The sequence below is a fragment of the Ovis aries genome, chromosome 1, assembly GCF_016772045.2.
Source record: "Ovis aries strain OAR_USU_Benz2616 breed Rambouillet chromosome 1, ARS-UI_Ramb_v3.0, whole genome shotgun sequence".
NCBI classification, from domain to species: domain Eukaryota; kingdom Metazoa; phylum Chordata; class Mammalia; order Artiodactyla; family Bovidae; genus Ovis; species Ovis aries.
Window position 1 is genome coordinate 171,285,649 of NC_056054.1, and position 25,268 is coordinate 171,310,916.

Consider the following 25,268-nt stretch of genomic DNA (forward strand, 5'->3'; position numbering starts at 1 on the left):
CATTTTCCACAGTGATTTTGGAGCCCAAGAAAATAAAGTCTGTCACTCTTTCCATTGTTTCCGCATCTATCTGCTGTGAAGTGATGGGACTGGATGCCATGATCTTCATTTTTTTGAATGTTGAATTTTAAGGCAGCTCCTCTTTCACCTTCATCAAGAGGCTTTTTAGTTCCTCTTCACTTTCTGCCATAAGGGTGGTGTCATCTGCACAGCTGAGGTTATTGATATTTCTCCTGGCAATCTTGATTCCGGTTTCCGCTGCATCCAGCCCAGCGTTTCTCATGATCTACTCTGCATATAAGTTAAACAAGCAGGGTGATAATATACAGCTTTGATGTACTTCTTTTCCAAGTTTGAACCAGTGAATCAAACATAATCCATCTTAGTGGGTGAAACATTGCTAATATTTGATTCACAGGGAAGCATTGATAATATTTGACTTACAGGGAGCTAGAATATATATAGAATATTTATATTTTAACCTGTATATTAAGGAAACATAATTGTATCTCAGTTCAGTTCAGTCGCTCAGTTATGTCTGACTCTTTGCGAGCCCATGAATCGCAGCACACCAGGCCTCCCTGTCCATCACCAACTCCCGGAGTTTACCCAAACTCATGTCCATCGAGTCGGTGTTGCCATCCAGCCATCTCATTCTCTGTTGTCCCCTTCTCCTCCTGCCCCCAATCCCTCCCAGCATCAGGGTCTTTTCCAATGAGTCAACTCTTCACATGAGGTGGCCAAATTATTGGAGTTTCAGCTTCAGCATCAGTCCTTCCAATGAACACCCAGGCCTGATCTCCTTTAGGATGGACTGGTTGGATCTCCTTGCAGTCCAAGGGATTCTCAAGAGTCTTCTCCAACACCGCAGTTCAAAAGCATCAATTCTTCAGTGCTCAGCTTGCTTCACAGGCCAACTCTCACATCCAATCATGACCACTGATACTTGAAAAATTTTCATATGACCAGAAGTTTGGGTCATCTGTTAAGAATATGTGTTTGCTCTCAACTTACATAATTAAAAATTACTGTGCAGGCTATGAATTCCATCTTAGAGTTGGAAGAAATGTTATGAAGTGACCAAGAATAGCAAACAGCTCTTAGTCAAGAAATCCAGGCAAGCTTGGGTCTGGATGGCACGTGGTGTGCATATCTCTTAAGATAACAAGGACAAAGCAATGAGGTTGGAAAGCCGAACAGGATGAGCTCTTGAGACACCTTCCGGGTCTATCCATCCATGAAAATAACTCATCAGTAATGCCTCAAATAAGTTCACACTTGGCACATTTGCTTTAAAGGTTTCTTCAAGTGCGTAGGTTTTTCAGTATGTGCTGTGAGTATTTTGAGATCAAAGAAGAGACTGCAAAGCCCTCAGCTGCTGCTACTTATCTCTGGGCTCCCAGAACTTAACACTTAGGGATTTATAGCAAACCTATAGCCCTGATGGAAACAAAAGGTCACTTATCTTGCTCACAACTAAACTAGGACGTGTCTAAAGTTAATCACCCTAATAACATACCAGAGACATCCATGTAGTGAGGTGAAAGCTGGTACAGAAGTCTCCCAGCAGTTCTGCCTTAAATTGTTGGCCTTAAATTCCTGCATTATTGAAGTTCAACTGAAAGCGTACTTTTGTCTAAAACATATCATGCATGTGCTTCTTATTATTGATAGGGGTCCCAACGATCAGATCAGGTGTATATAACTCTTGTGTCACTGAGCTAACTTCTCCCCTTCTGGGAAAGATTGACGGCAGGAGGAGAAGCGTTGACAGAGGATGAGATGGTTGGATGGCATCAATGACTCAATGGATGTGAGTTTGAGCAAACTATGGGAGATAGTGACAGGGAAGCCTGGCATGTTGCAATTCATGGGGTCACAAAGAGTTGGACATGACTTAGCAACTGAAAAACAACACTGGTTCTCCAATGTCAAGGAAATGCAAGTTTTCAAAATTGTCTTCACAGTCCTGATCAAAAGGCTAAGCAGTTTCTGTGTGTGTGCTCAGTCATATCCGATTCTTTGTGAACTGATGGACTGTAGCCTACGAGGCTCCTCCATCCATGGAATTCTCCAGGCAAGAAACACTGGAGTGGGTTGCCATTTCCTTCTCCAAACTAGTTTATATAGAACGTTTTTGCCATATAGATATATTTTTTCATGTCTCTTTTTTCAGCTTTACTGAAGTATAATAGGCAAATAGAATTGTAATATACTTAGAGCGTACTACCTGATAATTTCATATGTATCGACACTGTGAAAGCATTTCCACAATCAAGTTAATCAAGTTAGTCAACACATCCATACCTCTTATATTTGCCTTTCTTTTTTGGTGAAAACAAATGTCATACTTGGAAAATTTCAGTTACATAATACAATATTATCAACTGTTCAGTTCAGTCGCTCAGCTGTGCCCAACTCTTTGCGACTCCATGAATTGCAGCACACCAGGTCTCCCTGTCCATCACCATCTCCCGGAGTTCACTCAGACTCACGTCCATCGAGTCAGTGATGACATCCAGCCAACTCATCCTCTGTCGTCCCCTTCTCCTCCTGCCCCCAATCCCTCCCAGCATCAGAGTCTTTTCCAATGAGTCAACTCTCCCCATGAGGTGGCCAAAGTACTGGAGTTTCAGCTTTAGCATCAGTCCTTCCAAAGAACACCCAGGACCGATCTCCTTTACAATGGACTGGTTGGATCTCCTTGCAGTCCAAGGGACTCTCAAGAGTCTTCTCCAACACCACAGTTCAAAAGCATCAATTCTTCGGTGCTCAGCTTTCTTCACAGTCCAACTCTCACATCCATACATGACCACAGGAAAAACCATAACCTTGACTAGATGGACCTTTGTTGGCAAAGTAATGTCTCTGTTTTTGAATATGCTATCTAGGTTCGTCATAACTTTCCTTCCAAGGAGTAAGCATCTTTTAATTTCATGGCTGCAATCACCATCTGCAGTGATTTGGGAGCCCTGAAAAATAAAGTCTGACACTGGTTCCACTGTTTCCCCATCTATTTCCCATGAAGTGATGGGACCAGATGCCATGATCTTCATTTTCTATTGTTATACATTATTTAGCTTCTAACCAGAAGTTTGCACCCTTTTATCAACCCCTTCATTACTCAAGGAGAAGCTTGAAATTGGGGTTTCTCTCTGGGATTGAATGGTACTGGGCCATTATTGGGCTTTTGGCAAGAGTGTGTATTAGGTTTTCTGTTTAGATGTGTTTAGTTTTTCTCAGTTTTCCAATGTGTAGGAGTCACTCAACTAGTTTCTGGATTTCTCTTAGACAGATTGGATTGTGTACTGATATATATTCAGTACATCTGTGTGAGCTGGGAAAATCAGGAGCCTCTTATGTTGCCATTTTGGTAATGTCCTCCTCCCAGGTATATATAGATTTGAAAGAATCTATAGAAAAAGTTAGTTGAAACTTGATGTGTTGTAGATGAGAAAACAGGCCTGGAGAGATGATATGACTTGCTTAGAGTTTCAAAAACAAAAAAATGGCAGTCATTGATCTGACTTGAGTGAAGGCAGAACATTTCTCGTGTGTCTTTATATGACAAGAAGGAGATCATGGACTAATGACTTCTGAATTTATGGATGGATATTGTTGGAGACAAGAACTCTTTCTCAGGGCTTTTCCCACTGAGATGACCAAGTTTCTGGAATTGCCGTCTAAGAACCTGGATGAGATGTGGAACAATCTGTGGAGACAGTTTATTAGAGCAATTGGGAAAAAAAGTCTATAAGTAACCAATGAAAGAGTTCTGGTTCCTGGTCTTTGTAAAAAATAAAAACATGTAAATAATTTAAGGATATATACTTTAAAAAATGTAGAGAGCATCACTAAAGTCTTTTAAACTTGCTCATGGATTTTTACCATGTCTCTGTATATATGGGGCTTCCCTGGTGGCACAGAGGTTAAAGCGTCTGCCTGTAATGTGGGAGACCTGGGTTTGATCCCTGGGTCGGGAAGATCCCCTGGAGAAGGAAATAGCAACCCACTCCAGTATTCTTGCCTGGAGAATCCCGTGGACGGAGGAGCTTGGTGGGCTATAGTCCGTGGGTTGCAAAGAGTCGGACACGACTGAGTGACTTCACTCACTTCACTCTGCCATATAGTAAGCCCCCTACATACCAGCCTTTAAGGGGCGAACTTTAGAAGATGTTAACCTGGTGTGCTGCAGTTCATGGGGTCTCAAAGAGTCGGACTCGAATGAGCAAGTGAACGGAACCTGTGTTCGCATGTCCACTCATGTAAGTTGGTTCCTGTGTCTGGCATGCATTGTCGGGTGTGTGCATCCTCTACAGGCGACTGTGCTTTTGTGTAGTTTACAGAGTACAGTAGTACAGCATCTTTATTTCAAGCCTAGGATGTCCAGATGCAGGCGTAAAAGCAGTGGTGATATGGCTGGTACGACTGTACTTTTCAAGGTAAGGTACTGTAAGATTAAAAATGTTTTCTTTATTTTGTGTGTTTGTTTTTTTATGCACTGTTTGTGTGAAAAGTATTATAAAGCTATTACAGTACAGTACTATGTAGCCAATTGTGTTAGTTGGGTACCTCGGCTAACTTTGTTGTTAAAAATGTGCTCTCGGAACAGAACTTGTTCCTATGTAGAGGACTTCCTGTATTAACTCTTCTCTCTAGGTGAGGAAATGTGGACATGAAGTAAAATCTGAGAATGCTGCAGTTTCACTTAGCTAAATAACTCAAAATTAGAGCAGGAGCACTGCTAAACTCTGCTGTGATTTAGCATTTTATCTGTGATGTTTTATCAAATCCCCACCATTCTCCTGAGTAAATGAATGCTTGACTCTCCTTATTGATAGCAGAACAGATTTTAATCAACAGTGGAGGGTTTGAATACTTCTGAATTTTCCAGGTGGAACTCTAAAGGAAAGCAAGTGCTCTTGAGCCAATCTTCAATTCCAAGTGAGTTTATTTTAAGGGGTTAATATCACAAAGGATTGAGAAGTCACGCACTGAAGTAATAGTGGTCCTTTGAGAGGAGAATAAGAATATTGGTCTTCTCAAGGTGCTGAAGTGATGGTGAGAGGCGTAAGTGTCCTTACATGCTATTAATGCGAAAAGCAAAGTATATTCAAGCTGAATTTGCAGTGTCCTTAACATGACAAGTTTATAGCCTCTCAGAGATTAACAGCCTGGCGGCCAAAAGTGCTTCTGTGTTACACACTGGAGCTTCACAAATGAAACAGATGCTTTTTGATGTAACCTGTGAGAATATTAATTTGTTCCCTTTTCCTGTTAATTGGCTTCTCACTGAATCAAGCAGTTAACCACTTTGGCTGAGAAATGGCATGCTGTAACATACCCGTTTCTTTGCCTCTTTTTAACATACACAGCAGATTACTAACAAAATAGCTATTTATACACATTGACCATGGCTAGCTGGAATGACCCATAGTGCTAGGCCACTTTGAAATGCAGATTGTTCTGCATTTCTCAAATTGCTGATCACTTTGCAGAGCTTCCAGTGCACAGTTCACCTTCAGCTACCTGATTCTGTTTACTTTGCTGATACTGTTTACCAATTACCAAATCATTCTTAATTTTTTTTTTTTAAAAAAAAGAGCGAAACAACTACAACTAGTAAGGAAACAAACACGTTGATCGTCCTGGCCCACACCTGCTACAGTAAGAGGTGAAGGCAACTTGCTCACTTTTAGCTCCCTTTCTTGTCTGCAGAAGGATTGCTGAGATCTTGCCTGAGTATTTTTAGGTCTGTTTTTAATATCTAGTGTGTAGAGTGGGACTAATTGATGGATTATAACTGTCTATTCCTGTAAATTGGTCGAGTGACTGAGGGAAATTTATTTTTGTTCTCTGGCTTATGAATTCTCTCTGTGTGCGAAGAGAATATACCAAGTGTATTGTTCCCATTTCATAAGAGATCTGGGAAACATATAACCTTGAAAACGAAAGCTAAAACTTTCCCAAGGACAGAGTGCTGCATAAATGTTTAATGATGTTAGCACTGATTAAAAAGCCCAATAGAGATACATTAGTCTTGCTTTTGACCATCAAGTCTCCCTTATTTTGCAAGAAATTCCAGATAAATAATATTGCCAGTTGCTCTTGATTAAACATTCATACAAGTAAGTACCTTGGTACTGCTGTTTTTGACTCATGTCTGAATAGCCTTAGGGCCGAGGTATCTGTGATTAACTTTAACTTTCAGCAAAGATACCTTGCATTTTACATAGGAACATTTCTTCAGGGAAAAGTTCAGCTCTTTTTGAGAGTAATTTCAGCACTGTCACTGATATTCTGGGTAAGATGCTGCCAGATGTTCTATTTTAGGCCCCATATATTTACTCCCAAAACAAGCTGACATATGAGCTTTGCATAGTTACTGGAGGAGGAGGAATGTCTGCAGTGAAGGGAGATTTGGGGATGAGAATGGACCCTCAACTGTTGGGTGACAAGGAGGAGAGGATCTCCAGTGAAGAGACTGCTGTGGATGGGGGTGGCAGTTAGCCAGAGTTTGCAGCTCAAGGGCTGGATGATTGAATTTGCCAGGCAGGAAGTTTTTCCAGAGAAAGAAAATGGATCCACCCAGCTCACAGCATCTTCCTAGAGAAGGACCCTCTAAAGATGGCCACCTGCATTTGATTTTTTTTTTTTTTCTTTAAGCTAAGGAAACCTTGGAAATCTCTTTGAAGTGAAAGGATTTTTGCTTTTAGTAATCCATTAACTGAGCACTTTGAAACTAATGAGCTGCGAAGATAATAATTATGATATTTTCTCTCTAATTGCTACTTTTGATGATTGGTTCTCTTTTTTTCTTGTCTGGTCACTAACATTCTAATTCAATCTACCCTGTCCACTGTCTCCCAGCCCTGCCAGGTTTCAACTTCAGGGATTGGAGAAAAGAAGGTGCAAGATTTACTCTTTCCTACTCTTCCTCTTCACAATTATGTTTCTGATTATTCAGTACTGACACAGGGGAGGAAGCGTTAAAGGGAGCAAAATTATTTTTGCTTCACAAGTGCATTTTTTACTTCCTGTATGTAGTAAGTCCCTGAATGTAAACTCTGTCATTGAGGTAATGTCCGATTTCTTTAGGAGGTCACTCACTAGGTTATTGTCTTTTATTTTTTTAATGGAGGTTGAATTGACAATATTAGCTTCAGATGTTGGACATAATGATTTGTTGTTTTATATATTACAAAATGATTACCACTATGAGTCTAGTTACTGCCTGTTAGTGTACCAAGTTATTATATCTCTGTGACTTATGTTATAATTGGAGGTTTGTACGTCTTCATCCCCTTCACCTATTTTGCCCATTCTTCCACCACCATATCCTCTGGTGAGTTTATTCTCTGTATCTGTGAGTCTGTTTCTATTCTGTTTGTGTTTGTGTATTAGAACCTACATATAAGTGAAATCATATAGTATTTGTCTTTGTCTTTGATGTATTTCACTTAGCATAATACCCACTAGGTCCATCCATGTTGTTGCAAATGGTGAGTTCATTCTTTTTTATGGCTGAGTAATATTTCATAGATACACACACACACATACACACACAACCCCCCCCCCCAATATCTTTATCCATTCATTTAGCACTGAGCACTTAGGGTGCTTTCATTCCTTGGCTATTGTGAATAATGCTGCGATAGACATGGGGGGATGCATATATCTTTTCAAATTAGTGTTTTTGTATTCTCTGGGAAAATACCCAGAAATGAAATTGCTAGATTGTGTGGTAGTTCTATTTTGAATTTTTTGAGGAGCCTCCATACTGTTTTCCATGGTGACCATACCAATTTTCAGTCTCACCAGTAGTGCCTGAGGTTTCTCTTTTTCCCACATCCTCAGCAATACTTGTTTCTTGTCTGAGGTATGAGGTGCTATCTCATTGTGGTTTTGAGTTGCATTTCCTTGGTGAGTAGTGACATTGGGCATTTCTTCATGTACCTGTTGGCCATCTGTATGTCTTCTTTGAAACAATGTCTATTTATGTCCTATGCCCATTTTTATTCAGATTGTTTATTTATTTATTTTGTTGAGTTATGAGTGCTTTGTATGTTTTGGTTAGTACCTCTTATGTATTTTGAATATATCATTTGCAGCTATCTTCTCCCATTCAGTGGGTTACCTTTTTATTTTGCTGATGTTTTCTTTTGCTATGTAAAAGGTTCTTAGTTTGATGTTGTCCCATTTGTTTATTTTTGCTTTTGTTGCCCTTGCTTAAAGGAGACAGATCCAAAAAGAATATTGCTAAGACCAATGCCAAAGATCATACTGACTATGTTTTCTTCTAGGAGTGTCATGATTTCAGGTCTTCAATTTAAGTGTTTGACTGATCTTTGAGTTCATTTTTGTATATGGTGTATAAATGTAGTCTTTCATTCTTTTGCATGTACCTGTCAGTTCTCTTTATTGTTTATTTAAGATACTGTCTTTTCTTTGTTAAATATTGAATCCTATATCCATTATATATTGCCTCCTTTGTCAGAGATTAATTTACCATATAAATGTGGGTTTACTTTTGGCCTATGTATTCTGTTTCATTGATTTGTGTGTCTGTTTTGATGCCATGCTGCTTTGATTACTATAGTGTTGTAGTACAGTTTGAAATCTGGGAGTGTGATACTTCCAACTCTATTGTTTATTCTTTAGACTTTTTTGGCTATTTGGGGTCTTTTGTGGTTACATTCAGAGAAGGCAATGGCACCCTATTCCAGTACTGTTGCCTGGAAAATCCCATGGATGGAGGAGCCTGGTAGGCTGCAGTCCATGAGGTCGCGAAGAGTTGGACATGACTGAGTGACTTCACTTTCTATTTCTATTAAAAAATGCCTCAAGTATTTTGATAGTGATAGCATTGAATCTGTAGATTTGTGTAGTATGGATATTTCAAAATATTAATTCTTCTGATCCATGAGCATGCTATATTTTTCCATTTATTTATATTGCCTTCGGTTTCTTTCATTAATGTCTTATAGCTTTCAGAGTGTAGGTCATTCATACCTTTGTTAAATTTGTTCCTACCTATTTTTTTAAATGCAATTGCAAATGGATTTTCCCCTAAATTTCTCTTTCTGATAGTTTTTACTGTATAAAACTGAACAGATTTCAGTGTATTAATCTGTGTACTGTAGTGGTACAATGTGGTAGTTATTTTGTAATGTATAAAAACATCAAGTCACTATGTCAAATAAATGATATTGTTCTAATAGTTTTTTGGTGGAGTCTTTAGGATTTTCTGTATATAGTATGTCGTGTACTAATAGTGGCAGCTTTACTTGTTCCCTTCCAAATTTTTATTTATTTTTGGTTGTGCTGGGTCTTTGCACGTGGGCTTTCTCTAGTTGTGGCAAGTGGGGGCTACTCCTTGTTGCCGTACATGAGCTTCTCACTGTTATGGCTTCTCTTGTTGCAGAGCACAGGCTCTGGGCACACAGGCTTCAGTAGTTGTAGCGTCTGGACTCACTAGTTGTAGCTTGCAGGCTCTACAGTGCAGACTGAATAATTATGATGCACAGGTTTTAGTTGCTCCGAAGCTTTGGACTCTTCCCAGACCAGGGGTTGAACCTGTGTCCCCTGTAGTGACAGTGAGTGTCTTTGTTTTATTCCAGATCTTAGGGGAAAAGCTTTCAGCGTTTTACCATTGAGTATGATTTAGCTGTGAGTTTGTTCGTTTTGTTAATGTGGTGTATCACATTGATTTTGTGAATACTGAATCAACCTTGGATCCCTGGAATAAATCCTACTTGCTCACATATGTATGACCTTTTTAATGTATTGTCGAATTCCATTTGTTAATATTCTGTTGAGAATTTTTGCATCCATCTTTATCAAGAATATTGGCCTGTAATTGTTTTGTCTGATCTTTGTCTGGTTTTGGTATAATGGTAATGCTGGTCTCATAGTATGGAAGTGGTTCCTTCACTGTGATTATTTTTGGTACAATTTGAGAAAGATATGTATTAACTCCTCTTTAAATATTTGGTAGAATTCTCCTGTTAAGCCTTCAGGTCCTGGTCATTGCTTTCTTGGAGCTTCTGCTTTTTTTGATTACTGATTTAATTTCATTACTAGTAATTGGTTAGGCCAGATTTTCAATTTTTTTTTTTGATTCAGTCTTAGAAAATTATGTTTCTAAGAATGTATCCATTTTTTAGTTGTACAATTTGTTAGCATGTCATTGTTTGTAGTAGTCTCTTATGATTGTACAATTGACTTTTGAAAAACACTGGTTTGAAATGCATGGGTTCATTTTTATGTGGATTTCTTTCAATAATAAATACTACAGTACTATAGGAGAAGGCAATGGTACCCCACTGCAGTACTCTTGCCTGGAAAATCCCATGGATGGAGGAGCCTGGTGGGCTACAGTCCATGGGGTCGCTAAGAGTCGGACACGACTGAAGCGACTTAGCAGTAGCAGCACAGTACTGCAAGACCCATGATTGGTTGAATTTGGGTGTAAAACCACAGATACGGAGGGATGATGAACAAGGAGGACCAACTATAAGTTGTACAGAGATTTTTGACTGTGTGGAGGGTCAGTACGCTAACTCTTACATTGTTCAAGGATTAATTTTATTTCTTCAATATCATTGGTACCTTCTGCTCTTCCATTTGTATTTTTATTTGGGCCCTCTTTTATTGAAGAATCTGTCTGAAGGTTTGCCAATTTTATCTTTTAAAAGAACCACCTCTTAGTTTAATTGATATTATCTATTTCTACTTGGATCTTTATTATGTCCTTGTTTCTACTAACTTTGGGGGATTATTTGTTTTTCTTTTCCTAACTATTTTAAATGTAAAGTTATGTTCTTCGAGTTTTCTCTTATGTTTTGATTGATGTAGGTCTGCATTACTAGGAACTTTCCTCTTAGAACTGCTTCTGCTGTATTTCCTAGATTTTGAAAAGTTGTATTTCTGTTTTCATTTTCAAGGTATTTTTTCTTTTCTGTTATGGTTTATTACAGGATGTTGAATATAGTTTGCTGTGCTCTACAGTAGGACTCTGTTTGTCTATTTTATATGTAGTAGTTTGTATCTATTAAATCCAAACTCCTAATTTTCCCCTCCTACCTCCTTTAGCCTTTGATAACCATGTTTGTTTTCTATATCTGCGGGTCTGTTTTTATTTTGTGAAAGTGAAAGTCGCTCAGTCATGTCTGATTCTTTATGACCCCATGAACTGCAACACACCAGGCTTCCCTCTCCTTCATTATCTCCCAGATTTTGCTCAAACTCATGTCCTTTGAGTCGATAATGCTATCCTTCCATCTCATCCCCTGTCACCCCCTTCTCCTCCTGCCCTCAATCTTTCCTAGCATCAGGTCTTTTCCAATGAGTGTGCTCTTTGCATCAGGTGGCCAAAGTATTGGAGCTTCAGCTTTAGGAGCTTCAGCTTTAGCATCAATCCTTCCAATGAATATTCAGGACTGATTTCCTTTAAGATTGACTGGTTTGATTTCCTTGCAATCCAACAGACTCTCTGGAGTCTTCTCCAGCATCACAGTTTGAAACCACAGTTTCAAACCACAGCTTGAAAGCATCAGTTCTTTGGAGCTCAGCCTTCTTTATGGTCCAGTTCTCATATGCATATATAACTACTGGAAAAACCATAGCTTTGACTACACAGACCATTGTTGGCAAAGTGATGTCTCTGCTTTTTAGTATGCTGTATAGGTTTGTCGTAGCTTTTCTTCTAAGGAGCAAGCATCTTTGTATATCATGGCTGCAATCACTGTCCACAATGATTTTGGAGCCTAAGAAAATAAAGCCTGTCACTGTTTGCATTGTTTCTCCATCTATTTGCCATGAAGTGATGGGACTGGATGCCGTGATATTTGTTCTTTAAGTGTTGAGTTTTAAGCAGCATTTTTACTCTCGTCTTTCACCTTCATGAAGGTCTTTAGCTCTTCTTCCCTTTCTGACATTAGTGTGGTATCATCTGCATATCTGAGGTTGTTGATATTTCTCTCAGCAATCCTAATTCCAGTTTGTGTTTCATCTAGCTCCATAAGTATTGCTATCTGAACTTTTAATGTTTTTTTTTTAAACCTTAGAGTTGTTGTTGTTGTTTGTTTTACATTGAATATCTTCCCATCTTTTTAGTTTGCCTTTGGGGGTCTTTAAATTAGTCATAAAGTGAGTGAAATGAGTCTCTTGTAGGCAGTGTATATGAGTCTTGTTTCCTTATCCATTCAGTCACCCTGTGTCTTTTGATTGGAGCATTTAGTCCATTGCTATCTAAAGTGATTATCAATAAATATATCCTTACTGCCATTGTGTTAAATGATTTTTGGTTGCCTTTGTAATTCTTTTTTATTCTTTAAATCTTCCTTTTCGTGGTTTGACTCTCTTTAATGTTACATAGGTTCCTTTTATTTTTTGCATATCTATGATATGTTTTTGCTTTGTGGTTACCGAGAGGTTCATGCCTGTCTATTTGTTTAAACCTGGTAGTCACCTAAGTTTGAACACATTCTAAAATGTTTAGGTTTTTTTTTTTTTTTTGGTATTACCACATTACCTCAATATTTTATGCTTTTGACATCATATTTAATATTTTTATTTTTTATATCCCTTAACTCCTAGTAGTGATAGCTGTTTTTTTTTTCTTTTAACCTTGATACTCGCTATTTAAGTGGTTGATCCATTGCCTTTACTATGTATTTGCCTACCAGTGATATAAACTTTTTTCCTTTTATATATTTTCTTATTTCTGGGTGTACCCTCTTCTCTTTTCCTTAAGATCCTTTAACATTTCTTGTGAGCCTGGTTTAGTGGTGATGGACTCTCTTAAAAAAAGTTTTTTGCCTGTCTGGGAAATTCTGTCTTTAATTCTCTGTGATAACCTTGCCAAATAGAGAATTCTTGGTGGTAGTTTTTCTTTTTAGCACTTGAAATATATCATGGCACTCCTACTGAAAACTTGTGCTGAAAAATCAACCCTGTGGGGGTTCCCTTGTATGTTTTTTCTCTTGCTGCTTTTAACTTTTTTTTCTTTTCACTGTTACTATCTGACAGAAAATATTCAGTGGCAGGGTTCCCTCATGCCTGGTCCAGTGGCATACAAATCATAGTCTTTTTGTACTTGGGGTATTGTGTTCTTGTGACAAGATGGCTCAAGGTCAGCTGCCTCAACAGGGTTCTGCTTGTCTTGTAAGAATATACATCCTTGCCCTGCAAATGGTGAGGCTCCTTCTCAGGTGATTCGTTGCCAGTCTCTCTTCACTGTCTTGTTTTCACTTTACTCAGACACAGACAGCACATCAGTAAGTCCACTGTGTAAGCAGATATTCAGTGGAATGCAATGAGTTTCTTAATCTCTGTAATTGACTCTTTTCTGGACCTAACATTGTTTGGCTTGGGAGAGGTGGATTCAGTCCGTAACATCACACCCGTCACTCACTTCTCCCAGGTCAGCCCGAGTCTTCTTTGTATATACCTTGAGGGCTGTGGATGAATGCTGCTATTAGCATCTTAATGAATCCTGCAGAGGTTTGCTAGGTGGGTTTTAGAATATGGAGGTATTTAGTTAATACCTGTTGCTTTCAGCATTGGGGTTTTAGCCTCTTTCTAGGGAAAGTATTCTTCAACCTCTGGTTTAGTATGAAGAGACTAAAGGAACCCACTAGTTATGCTTTTCTCTATATCCCAAAGAAAAATTTATTTGTTGTGCTTGAGCTAGATTTTAAACTTTAAAAAAAGTTTTCATCTATTGATGAGAGCTTCTGAATATTTGGTCTGGGGGAGGGGGGGTTGTCAATGTGGGAGAACGAAGCTCCTGAGGAACCCAGAGTAACCGTGGAGATTTAGCCACATCACCATCTCTGATCTCTACTTTCATTGTACTGGGCTTTGTGTACCAAGTACAGGAAGTGCACATGATGACAGTAGATGTTTTATGTTAAAAAACTCAACTCTACAATTTGTCAACAGAATGTGTAGCTCATTACCTTTCAGTTTAAAGTTTTCTCAGTGTAGCCAGAACAATCTTGCTCCTTTGTTGTCTACCTTTTGCTATATGAAGTAACAGGATAAATCTGACATAATTCTCTTTGCCATCTACTCTGCAGATCCTGAGATGAAATGGGGCTTAAGTTCTTTAAGGAATGTGATAATTAGAACTGCCATTTATTGCGCATTCAATGGTACTGATACATTTTAAGTTCTTTATCAGTATTGGCTCACAAGCCCCCTATAAATCCTTTACTGTAGGTTTAGTTGCTATTCTTATTTTACTGATGAAGCAGCTGATGCACAATGCAGTTAGGACACCTAGGTCATATAACTTGGAGTAGAGGTAGGAACGGATCTTAGGCAGTCTGACTCCAGAGCCTGTACTCTTAATCACTGTTGCATCGTCATGGGAATGTGTGAGTAGTAGTTTCTTGGACATGTTTGTCATAAACTCTTTATGAAGAATTAAGTATTCTTAAGTTACTAAAACAGAATAAATTAAAAAATTTATCTCTAAATTTTTAAATCTAGCGTTTGTGAATCTGATTTTTTATTAAATAACTGTTGCTCCCCATCCAAACAGTGAAGAAAAACCTAGGCATCTACTGTAATAGTAGGCTTATCTATCTCCTGGTCCATGGGTGAAGAAAGCAGAATCAAAGAGATGGCATTGCATGCAGGGAGCTAGTTGCAGAGCTTTACCAGCTTTCAGGACCGTTTCCACTGTTGGCTACTTAAGAAGGCCATTTCCATTTATTTGAAGCATTTTTTTTAGTATGTGCCAGGCTCTATAGGAGCTTGGGACATAGACATGTCTTAGACATGCTTCCTCTAATAAAGAAGTTCAGTCTAGTTGGGGCCATCTGTGGAATGAAGTATCTGCAAAAACCACACTATAAGCATTAGAATACTGGTGCCATGTGAGATGTAGACAATGACATGCTTAACTCACACTACGGGGTAAGATAAATGCCTCACAGGAGAAACACTTGAGGTAGATTTTAAAGAATGAGTTGGCTAGGCTGGAAAAGGGGAAAGGAACAGTTAGAAGAACTAGCAAGTATAAAGACGTGGAGCCCGTTTGGACAATTGCCAGCTCAGCAGAAGCCAAGAGGGTCTAGGAAAGGAGGTGAGTAGGAAAAGGAATGCAGAGAAGGGATCTCTACCGTAGAGTATTCAGGGGTTTTACATGGAGGCATCACACTGAATTTGAATTTCAGAAACTTCAGTCTGCCTTGCACTAGAGCCACAGAGGTCAATTACAGGCTATTAAAAATTCTAGGGGAGTCAAAATTAAGACCCAAAAGAGGGTGGTGGCAGTGAGGATGAAGCAGCAGCAAAAATAGGTAATTAAGAATACCACCCAAGTTTCTCTTGAAAATCACAAGGGACATAAGAGGCATGAAAATTAAATTTCCCTTTAGTTTATAGCTGGATTATCATTTGATGTGGCAATTCCTGTTAAATACACCTAATCTCTAGGCATTTTCACGGATGTTATTATCTGAGTTCCAGCAAGTGATTCCTAACCTGATTCCTAGGGTCTGAGACGCCACATGGTCATTCACCTTCGGTCATCAAGGTACCCTCCCTAGTCTCTGCTGTGTTCCAACCGTCCTACTACTTTTCACCTCTGTCTAAATAACAAGTGTTCTATCGTGTGCTGTTCCTGTTTGAAAAGCTTTACCTCCCGAGTTCTTTCTTAACAACAACCTTGTTTCTCTTTAGGCTAACAACATGCTATTCAGTCTTATTATTTCTCTGACTTTTCAGAAGGAACATATCACACCCTACTTTGACAGTCCTAGAAGAGGCCTGATGGTTGTTGAAAGGATTAAATGCTTTAACACTAAGTTCCTTGCATATATTAAGGGCCCAACATAGTTCTGGGGCTTCCCTGGTAGCTCAGCTAGCTGGTAAAGAATCCACCTGCAATTCAGAAGACGCCAGTTCAATGCCTGGGTTGGGAAGATCTGCTGGAGGCATAGGCCACCCACTCCAGTATTCCTAGACTTCCCTGGCGGCTCAGCTGGTAAAGAATCCGCCTGCCATGCAGGAGGCCTGGGTTCTTCAGCGCTTACCATATGTACCTAATGCCAGTACAACGTGATGACATCTGTACAGTGTTCTGTGTATTGGAATTATGTGCTTGTAGCTCCCATTTAATTGTGTGGTCTTTGAAAGTATAATTATTACTGCTATGCATGTACCAGTGACCTTCAGAACATTCTGTTATGGTTTCTGATACAAAAGCAGTTATTAACATGGTTTGTCTCCATTGTCCTCTCCCGGATTATGTACTGGCCAGTAACAAATGATTAGAAAAATCAGGAATTTAAAGAATATAAAGAACAGATGTTACTTTTAAGAAATATCAATTATACGGTATGTCATTAGAAGACAATCAGCTTTTCCCGGATTTGGTATTTCTTACTCAGGGCCTTAATATAACTAACTTTTTAGTTCTAAGGCATGGGAGTATCTTCTCTATGTGAAATACCTTTAAATGGTATGGTTTTGTTATTTAATAATTGAATCATTTGTGATGGGTATTTGATACGACGTTGACCGTTAGCTCTGAACGTGAAGATAAAAAATACAACATAGAACTGCTCTGAAATGTTTGCATTCATTTGAAAAATAATATACCAACTCTGTTTTTGTTAACATTCATTTTATAAAATACCTTAAAAGAACAGATAAAATTGTACTGGAGTTTACATAATAACCAGAATTGAAAAAGGATGAATAAAATATAAATTAATTGAACACATAGCTATTTTGCCACATTAGACAAGTTTTAAAAAGGTATTAAAAATAAAATAGTAATTGAGAAGAAAACCCTTCACTCAGCTGCTGTCATTTTCTGCAAACTCTTCTAGAAGCACTAAAATTCCAGGTCAACAGGCAGTACCTGTATTGTTGAAAACATACTGCAATTTGCTTTCAAATCTGTCAGCGTAACAGGAAAAAAAACTGAAAAATTTAACTGGGTTAGACAATTCAGTGCAAATTAAAGCTTCAAGTTGAAGATCTGAGAGGAAAAATAATGTCCAAACTGTAAGAAATGCTTCTGGAACTGAACAAGAAAAAAATTCACATTATGAAGAAATCTCTGCAAGTGTTCATGTGTGTGGAATATTGAGTTAACCAATGGGCCCTCTGAGGTTCACGGGCAATTAGGGTTCTGTTATTAAGACTATTTGCAATATAGGCAAGGGAATATGGATGGGGAGGGGTCACCTTTGTGGAAGGAAGTTCAAGTTGACCATAAGCACTGCCGATTCAATTCTAGAAAATTTGGCCAGGATAGATATTACAGACATCAAGGGGAAAAAGAGATTATGGAAATAATTTACTGGGTTATCTTTAAAGGTACGTACTTCTGCCCCAGAATATGTTAGGGGACAGGGGAGAGCAGGTTAATGTTGGCCATGATCTGTTTTAATTATATAAATGGTATGTTGTCGTGGCTTTAATCATATTACCAAATCTTGAGAAATGGGAGGAATGTCAAACTTTTTGGATCACAGTGAAACCAAACCTGGATCATTTCCAGCCATTAATGGCTAGTCACTTTTATGATTAAAAACTGTGTTTTTGTTTAATTATTTCCTCAAAAAAAATTTTTTTTTGAGTTAAGTAATAGGTAGCAGTAAGTTTTTCATGACAGTGTTTGATAGAAAGTTTCCCTCTTTCCATTCCATACAAATTTCTGATTTGGTCTTTTTCATGGTAAAACTAATGGTTGCTATTGAGAACTAGGTACAGAGAGATTTTGGTGCAGGCTAGTAAGTTTTCTTGCAAAATAGATTTTAAAAATTTCAGGTTTAAACTTACTATATTGTCACTATTTTTTTTCTCACTTTCATTGGAAATTTTCACTCATTTTTAAGATTGTTTGAATGAGATTATAGTATGCTTTCTAACACTCACATTTTACATCCTTCCCTGATCTATTAAGAATGTTATCACAATGAAGTGGCAACTTTTGGCTTTTAGACTGTACCAAAGATAGCAAGTCATAAAAAAAAAACCAACCCCAAACACAGTGCTATTTCAGCATGACATCAGAAAATAATAAAACAAATGAAAAATCATGATGATATAAACTGGAGTTCATAAAGCAATAGAGAATTAGCCAACGCAATTTTTAAAAACATAAAAAACTGCCCTCATATACTTACTTACAGGAAGAACAGTTAAGGCAAATTAAAAATTCTCTTCCAGGGACATGAACCAGCTCAGAATCAGATGAAGAAATTAAAACATGAGCACAAACTATCCAAGGCCTATGACTCCTCAAGTACCTCATGTTAGACCAAGTTGTCAAGTCAGGGCACGTGTCAGTTCACAAAGAAATGTGCTGGTTCCCTCCCCAGGTCAACACGACGACTATTCAAGTCTCGACTTAGTTTCCTTTGGCTCTGCTACACATCTGGTCACATGCTTTCAAGTCCCAAAGAGACACTCATTACCAGATGCCTCTTTTTCCATCACACTGTGTGAAGCTGAACAAGTGACAGAAATGTGCACAAACTCGCAGGCAGTACACATTCAGAAAACCACCTGCGGGTCAAGCGTTTAACACAGACCTGGTTTCGTCTCAATTCTTTACTAAGTAATAATTTAGAAAGACGACTGCCTGAAAATTCTGAAGCACTGGTGGAAACCTTCCATGCTTTTGTCTAGCAGAGACACTTTTTGACCATCAAGAGTGTGGATAAAGGATAACAGAATACCACAATCCAATCACTTTGTGATGGTTTGTGCTTTAAGAACACAGTGCCTGACAGCACGGAGCACATAACTGGTGCCCAATAAATATCTGTAGGTTTAAAAGTAATAACGTGGTTTCTGAAGAACCTACTTTCATTTTGCAAAAAAGGCAAAACTATATAAATTTCTTTCACCTGACTGGATGGAACAACGTGGAGCAATGAATAAGACTCTAAATATTAAATATGAGCTCTAATTTGATGGTAGAGAGAAAATTACTATTAAGAATCTTGCAAAAACAAACAAACAAACAAAAAAACACGTTGCCACAGTAGCATTAGCACTTAACAGTGCATCAAAGATTTACTGTTTCCACTGCAAGAGGAACTGGTTCCTAAACTTGTTAGGTACCAGGGTGTAATCACTCAAACAGGAAGTGAAGTCTGTTCCACTTTGGGAAAGATATGCTCATAATTTTATCTGAAAATTACTAATACACTTCTGGGAGATGGCCTCTTATTCAGTATATGCCTCGTAAGTAATGCAGGCATAAATATCAAGGGACCGCATTACATAACCTTAGTATAGCACTATCATGTGCAAGTGTATTTCTCCCACCTCTGCAGTAGCTGCTTTCCAATATTTCAGTTTTTTTTTTAACAGTCATTACACCTCGAGAATGACAAAGATGAGAGTGTGGAGGATTAAAGATCACAAAACTTACACCAAAAAGGGAAGCTCTTCTATATTATATGAAAATCCCTTATAAAAGGCAGTTCATGAACCAAAAAATGCTTTATACATTCGGATTTTCCCCATCTCTCAACAGTGATGGTTTCCAAAGAAAAGACTCAGTAGTGAAGGCCACACACTTGTTTTGCATTAGTTTGATACGCTGAAAATCAGAACCTTTAAAGCATCTTGTAAATGGGAGAAATGAAATTGGACCTGGGTAGGGGGCTGGGATGGGAGCAATCACAATGAATATGGGACTTCGCTGTTGATGCACACAGCAAGGGAGTTGGTAGGAAATGTTACAGCAGACCTGACCACTGTACAGAGGGTTGATCAAGAACACAGTACAGGTATCAAAAAAACCAAAAATCTGAAAACAAAAGTAAAAAACAAACTGCAACTTTGCCAACTTGTAAACAAGGAAAAGCATTTCACAGATTCAAAGTTCAAGGGAAGTAAACGTCTTTAAATTATTTTTGTCAGTTCAACCCTGATTTAAAAGTATGGCTAGCAAAAGTAAGGAAGCCACAGCCCTTGGCATCCTGAGCAAGCAGCAGCTGTCTTCTGAGAAGCAGCCACTTCCAAGCCTCTCTTCTCAATGATGCCACGTGAGGAGGAGAAAGCTTCTCTCTTGAATCCCGTCTCACTTTTCTCTCCACACGCCTGGGATAGTCAGCGATTGCTTCGCCTTCTGGTCTTTATGATCTTGGTTGCTATAGATTTAGACGTGGGGAGACTGGAGGGGGGAAGGCAAATTCTCGGAGGATGCTACGGGCCACTTCCACATTATTCTGGGCTATCTCTAAGGCTCTTTTCACTTCTTCAAAGGCATAACCCTCTCCCATGAGTTTTGCAATTTTCGCATCGACATTTTCCAATGCTGCCTCAGGCCCGTGGGGTTTTCTGTGATGAATTTCCGGTGCAGTCCTGCGGGGTCGTGGTTTAGGAGGTCTGGCTGGTGCTTGTGAACCATCTGAGTAGATTTTAAAGAGAAGGATTTAAATAAAGAGATAAAAAGAAAGACATTATACATCAGTAGGATTTCATTATTTTATATCAAAATAGTTTTTGTTTCTACAAAAAACACTTTTATATACTGTGGTTGAATAGGTTATATTGTCCCTATTTTGAATGTCAGGAAAACAAAGGCAAGGTGTGTTGGAAATTTGAGAACACAAATGTCTTCCCACTTCTATATATTCTTTAAATCATATGAAATAAAAGATATAGAAGAAAAAAATAACTGAAAAAGAAAAGCTTTCACTCTGGCAGTACAGTAACCCTTCTCTACTATGGTGGAGATAATTTTCTGGGAAGTTTCTACTAAAAGAAACTGTTACAAGCTCAAGGATATTCCTGCTAGAACATACCCATCAGGTCCTACATCCCACCCCATGTCACAAGCAAGACTTCAGAGAAATACGCTTTGCAGCATATTTTTTCCAGTTAGAATCCTGGAAAGTGAAGCCTTACTGATGCTGGTGGGAAATAATGAAATAGCAGATGCTTTGCGACAGCCGTTAGTCAATAGGTTGGTGCTTTGCTGAAATACTTCATCCAGATTCCAATGCAGAAAGCTTAGCTTGAAAAATAAGCAAAGCCAGCAGGAACATTAGTGGAGAACTGGGTTCCAGGTCAGTCTCTTGATACTCGTTTCTCAAAGTTAAACCAAATGACACTGGTGTCCAAAAATGGAAAGTAATCTCATTAAGAACAAAGAAAATATAGGCCACCATCATGCAGATCACCAGGAAGTGGACTAGTAACTTAAGGGGACATTTTTATCACAGATTTCCATTTATCTGTATATGGCATGTAATATTAAAAGCCTAGATTTTAGAAAGAGACTGAAAGCTGTCTTAAACCCATAAATGTTTGATGGCATAAATTTGACAAGACAGACACCAATATTTATTTAATGTTTTTTTCCTTAGGTGACTGACAAGTGCAACATTCAGGGACACAGTTAAATAAACAAAGAAGTGAGGCTAGAACACGATGCCTCAGGACTCCTGTGCTCGTCCTGTCCTTCCTGATCTCCACTCCCTAGCCAACTTTCCTGTTGGCGTCTGAAAACGCTGTAAGCTGATATTTTCAATAATAAATGTAAATCCAAGAATCATCTGATACATTATTTCATATTTTCTCAAAAGTATATTTGTCTGAGAAGGTAATAAAAAAATTCTATTTGCAATTCTAGCACTATCAATATAACATACACAAAAGCCTCCAGGATGAAAATATTTAGTTCTACACAAAATTGGATGATAGTCTTGTTTCTTACAGAATAATATCTAGTTTGAACCGATATTATAGGTATAGATAAAGCTCATTCTACTCAGACATAACACACATTAGTTTCTGGTTCTTGGTAAAGTCTGTGTTGTTTTGTGTATCTGTAACTAAACATCTCAAATTATTATGGTCTAGTAAACTGCATTTCTTACTATTGAGGTTTCATTTATTTTTCTATTAAGTATTTCCATTAATGTCATGCAGAGATGGACAATAAATTATGCTTTGCTTCTAATCCCTTCCAAAAAACTATTAGAGATTCTAGCAAGACTTCCTTTAATCAGTTACCACGAAATTTATACATTGAAATACTGTCTGTTCTGGCTTATTTTTCGGTGTGAAAAGGACCTACAAGTAAATACAAAGTTAAATTCCTTGTACTGGTAGTTTTTGAAGAATTTTTCCAATACTGTTCTTTTGTTCCTATCTAAAATACTGAGAAGTGCACATGACTAGTAAGCATTTTTGATAAGTATAGCTGTGTAGACTACTCAACTGGGAAAGATGATGTGACAGCAAGACATCTCATGGTATAATAAAAAATTAAGTTTTAGAACTTGTAGATTTTAGACTTAATAAACACGTGTCTTTGATCTTGGTAGATGACTAGAAAATATGACATCTATCACCAGGAAAACCCCCAAGAAATCTATTCACTCTGTGAGGCTGCTATAGGTAATACTGGCCAAATGTAATGGGAATATGCAGATGATAATTTTTTCTTGAGAAAGTTATTCTCTTCTTAAAAAAATCATAAGTACTAAGCATAATTCAGGAAGCCCAAGTTAAGTTAAACCAAATGTTAGGGAAAATAAAACACCCAACAAAATGATTAAATCAAAACTAGAGGAGTGAAGGGATCTCTGGTCTATTTCAAGTATCAACTAGAGGAAATGATTCAAACCACTTGTGGAAAGAATCACAATAGATTTTGGATATATTTTCAGTAAAAAGGAGAAACCTCTGAAGCAAAGATTAGTGTGTCCACAAATACATATTTTTCTTTAAATACAGAACTCTTACATATACCGACTTATTTAACCCTAGTCCTTGCCACCCTAACCTGACATGTCTTTGGAATCTTACAGATGTCCTGAGTTGAACAGTATCATGTATTAGAGCCCATGAATGGAAGTAAGTGGAAGCTATGTTGTAACTTTTCGCCACCTGTTATATATAAATTTCTATTTATTGCTGAATATTTTATTCAATTTGGAATGTTTTAATTTTTTGTTTGACTGTTTTAACTGGACAGTGTAGCTCTGCACCAGCAACGGACAGCTACAACTTTTCCAGGTGAGGATGTCAATGAGGAGCACCACTCAGAGACTTAGATTCATCTCTGCTTGGCCACTAAGGTTTAGAGTGACTTTCAGCTAACTAAGCAGTTTGCTTTATCATTCTCACTCTGCAAATATACTTTTTTGTCTCCATTTTTAGAGGTGTAACTTATCTCTTCTCAGGTAGTATGTGAATTAATGTAATGCTTGGTATATGTGCTGAGGAGACTTTGAAAAAGAGAGGACAATGAATTCACATCTGTAATAGTAACCACTATACTCAAATGCTATATAAAAAAGCAATTACTATAAATCAATAGGGATTCAAGTGTGGAACAGGAAAAAAAAAACAAACCCCTGGAATTTGTAGTGAGCTCTTATAAACTTTTAAGCAAGATACCAATAAGCAAGCTCTCTTACAACTTGAAGAGTAACCTTTTAAAAAAAAAAAACTGTTAAAAAAGTTTCATGCTGATGATTATATCACTTAAAGCCAACCCCCTCTCTAGACACCTCTTCCTAAAACTCATGGGCAGCCTTCACTGTTTCCACTCCTTTCTCACAGTGTCTAAAAGAGGAGACATCAGGTCCTTACATTGGAATGCATAGGTGATGGAAGGGAGCAGATGAACCGATCTTAGAGTTCCCTCAAAGGAGTTATCTTGTAGTTTTGTAGTGCACTGGAATGACTGTGAATTTTACAAGCTCTGTGGGGATTTCTGTACCTGAATACATGTATCCTTAAAAATGTGACTGGAAGCACATGTGTTTATTCTGGGGTCACTGTCCATGCTCATGGTATTTTTGAACTCCTAGGAGCAATGGCAACAATATCCAAGCAAGTGCAAGAAGATGTGGAGCCACCAGATACAAACCGTACATCTTCCTGGTCACTAGTTTTACTCAAGGATATGAGAGACTTAATGTTTTTAAAGATGGAAATGTAGACATACCAAGTAAAATGTAAAATTTGTAGACATATGTGAAATAACAAAGATTTTAAAGGCAATTCCCTGCATGTGACGGTCCACTTTTAGTTAAAGACATAATCCCCTTGTCATTCAGAGTTAGCTCTTTGGTGGGGAAAAATATTTGAGAAGTGCTAGTGTGACAGTATTGGAGAAGGCAACGGCACCCCACTCCAGTACTCTTGCCTGGAGAATCCCGTGGACAGAGGAGCCCGGTAGGCTGCAGTCCATGGGGTCCGCAAAGAGTCAGACAAGACTGAGCGACTTCACTTTCACTTTTCACTTTCATGCATCGGAGAAGGAAATGGCAACCCACTCCAGTGTTCTTGCCTGGCGAATCCCAGGGATGGTGGAGCCTGGTGGGCTGCCGTCTATGGGGTCACACAGAGTCGGACACAACTGAAGCAACTTAGCAGCAGCAGCAGTGTGACAGTATACCAAAACGATGGACTACCATACAATAATTTAAAGTGACATTGACATTTTAAAAAAAGTTTAATGATGTGTAAGAAAGGTATGATACTATATTATACTGTGGAGTATGATTTCCACTGTGTGAATGTGGGCATGGTCAACCATTAGAAAGAAGGGCTCCAAAATGGCAATACTGTTTCTATTGATGAAATGGTTCCAGGTGACTTTTGCTTCTTTAAATTCTACTTTATTCTTTAATGTCCATGTACTACTTTAATAATTTTAAACAAAGCTTCAGATTCTGTCTACTGTGCTTTTTACAAGTCTGAATCTTAAAGACTCTTGAGCTTCTGAAACTTAAGAATCTTAAAAAAGTACAGAAAGCACACAGTATCTCCCTAAAGTCATGTGATCATAAGGCAGTTTTGAAATCTCTCCTACAATTTTAGATTTCTTAGTACCCTCTTCCTTAGCTCCTGGTTTTGATTTTTCTCACCGGTATCTCCAAACTCAGCTTAGCAATCATTATTATATGAATGAGTAAGTTAAATTTTTAAACCTAACAACAGTATAAATGGCTGCATACTTACTGAATCAAATCCCATCATTTACTAGCTTTGAGACCTTGGGTACAATACTAAACATTGTTGTGTCTCACCCATTTAAGTTATGGCTAGATCTTTTTTCCATAATAAAAACTACTCAAAACATATTAAACTAAATTCTGTTATTTAAAATTATAGGAGCTAAACTGCACATAATCTTTTTTAAAGTTTGAGATATAATTTCTAAGATTATTTTAGTAATTCACTGACAACACTTGGGATGGACATCAAGAGTCTTGGAATACATATTTTTTCATGTATAACAATACCTGAGTATTAAAAAT

At 38.0% G+C, this 25,268-nt stretch overlaps 1 protein-coding gene and 1 long non-coding RNA gene across 18 annotated transcripts in view; one reads left to right on the forward strand and one right to left on the reverse strand.

The window, feature by feature from the left end:
- LOC121816356 (uncharacterized) overlaps window positions 1–22,852 on the forward strand; it is a 76,587-nt gene extending 53,735 nt beyond the window's left edge. The window contains exons 2-3 of the long non-coding RNA XR_006055895.2: window positions 21,357–21,502; window positions 22,806–22,852. This is a non-coding gene — a long non-coding RNA (uncharacterized LOC121816356). The remainder of the gene's footprint in view (window positions 1–21,356; window positions 21,503–22,805) is intronic.
- The window catches only part of CBLB (Cbl proto-oncogene B), a 221,967-nt gene continuing 213,324 nt past the window's right edge, over window positions 16,626–25,268 (reverse strand). For all 17 annotated transcript variants that reach the window (XM_060404202.1, XM_060404205.1, XM_060404194.1 and 14 more), the window contains one exon: window positions 16,626–20,395. In XM_060404202.1, coding sequence (XP_060260185.1) covers window positions 20,136–20,395 — 260 coding nt within the window. In that variant the 3' untranslated portion in view covers window positions 16,626–20,135. The remainder of the gene's footprint in view (window positions 20,396–25,268) is intronic.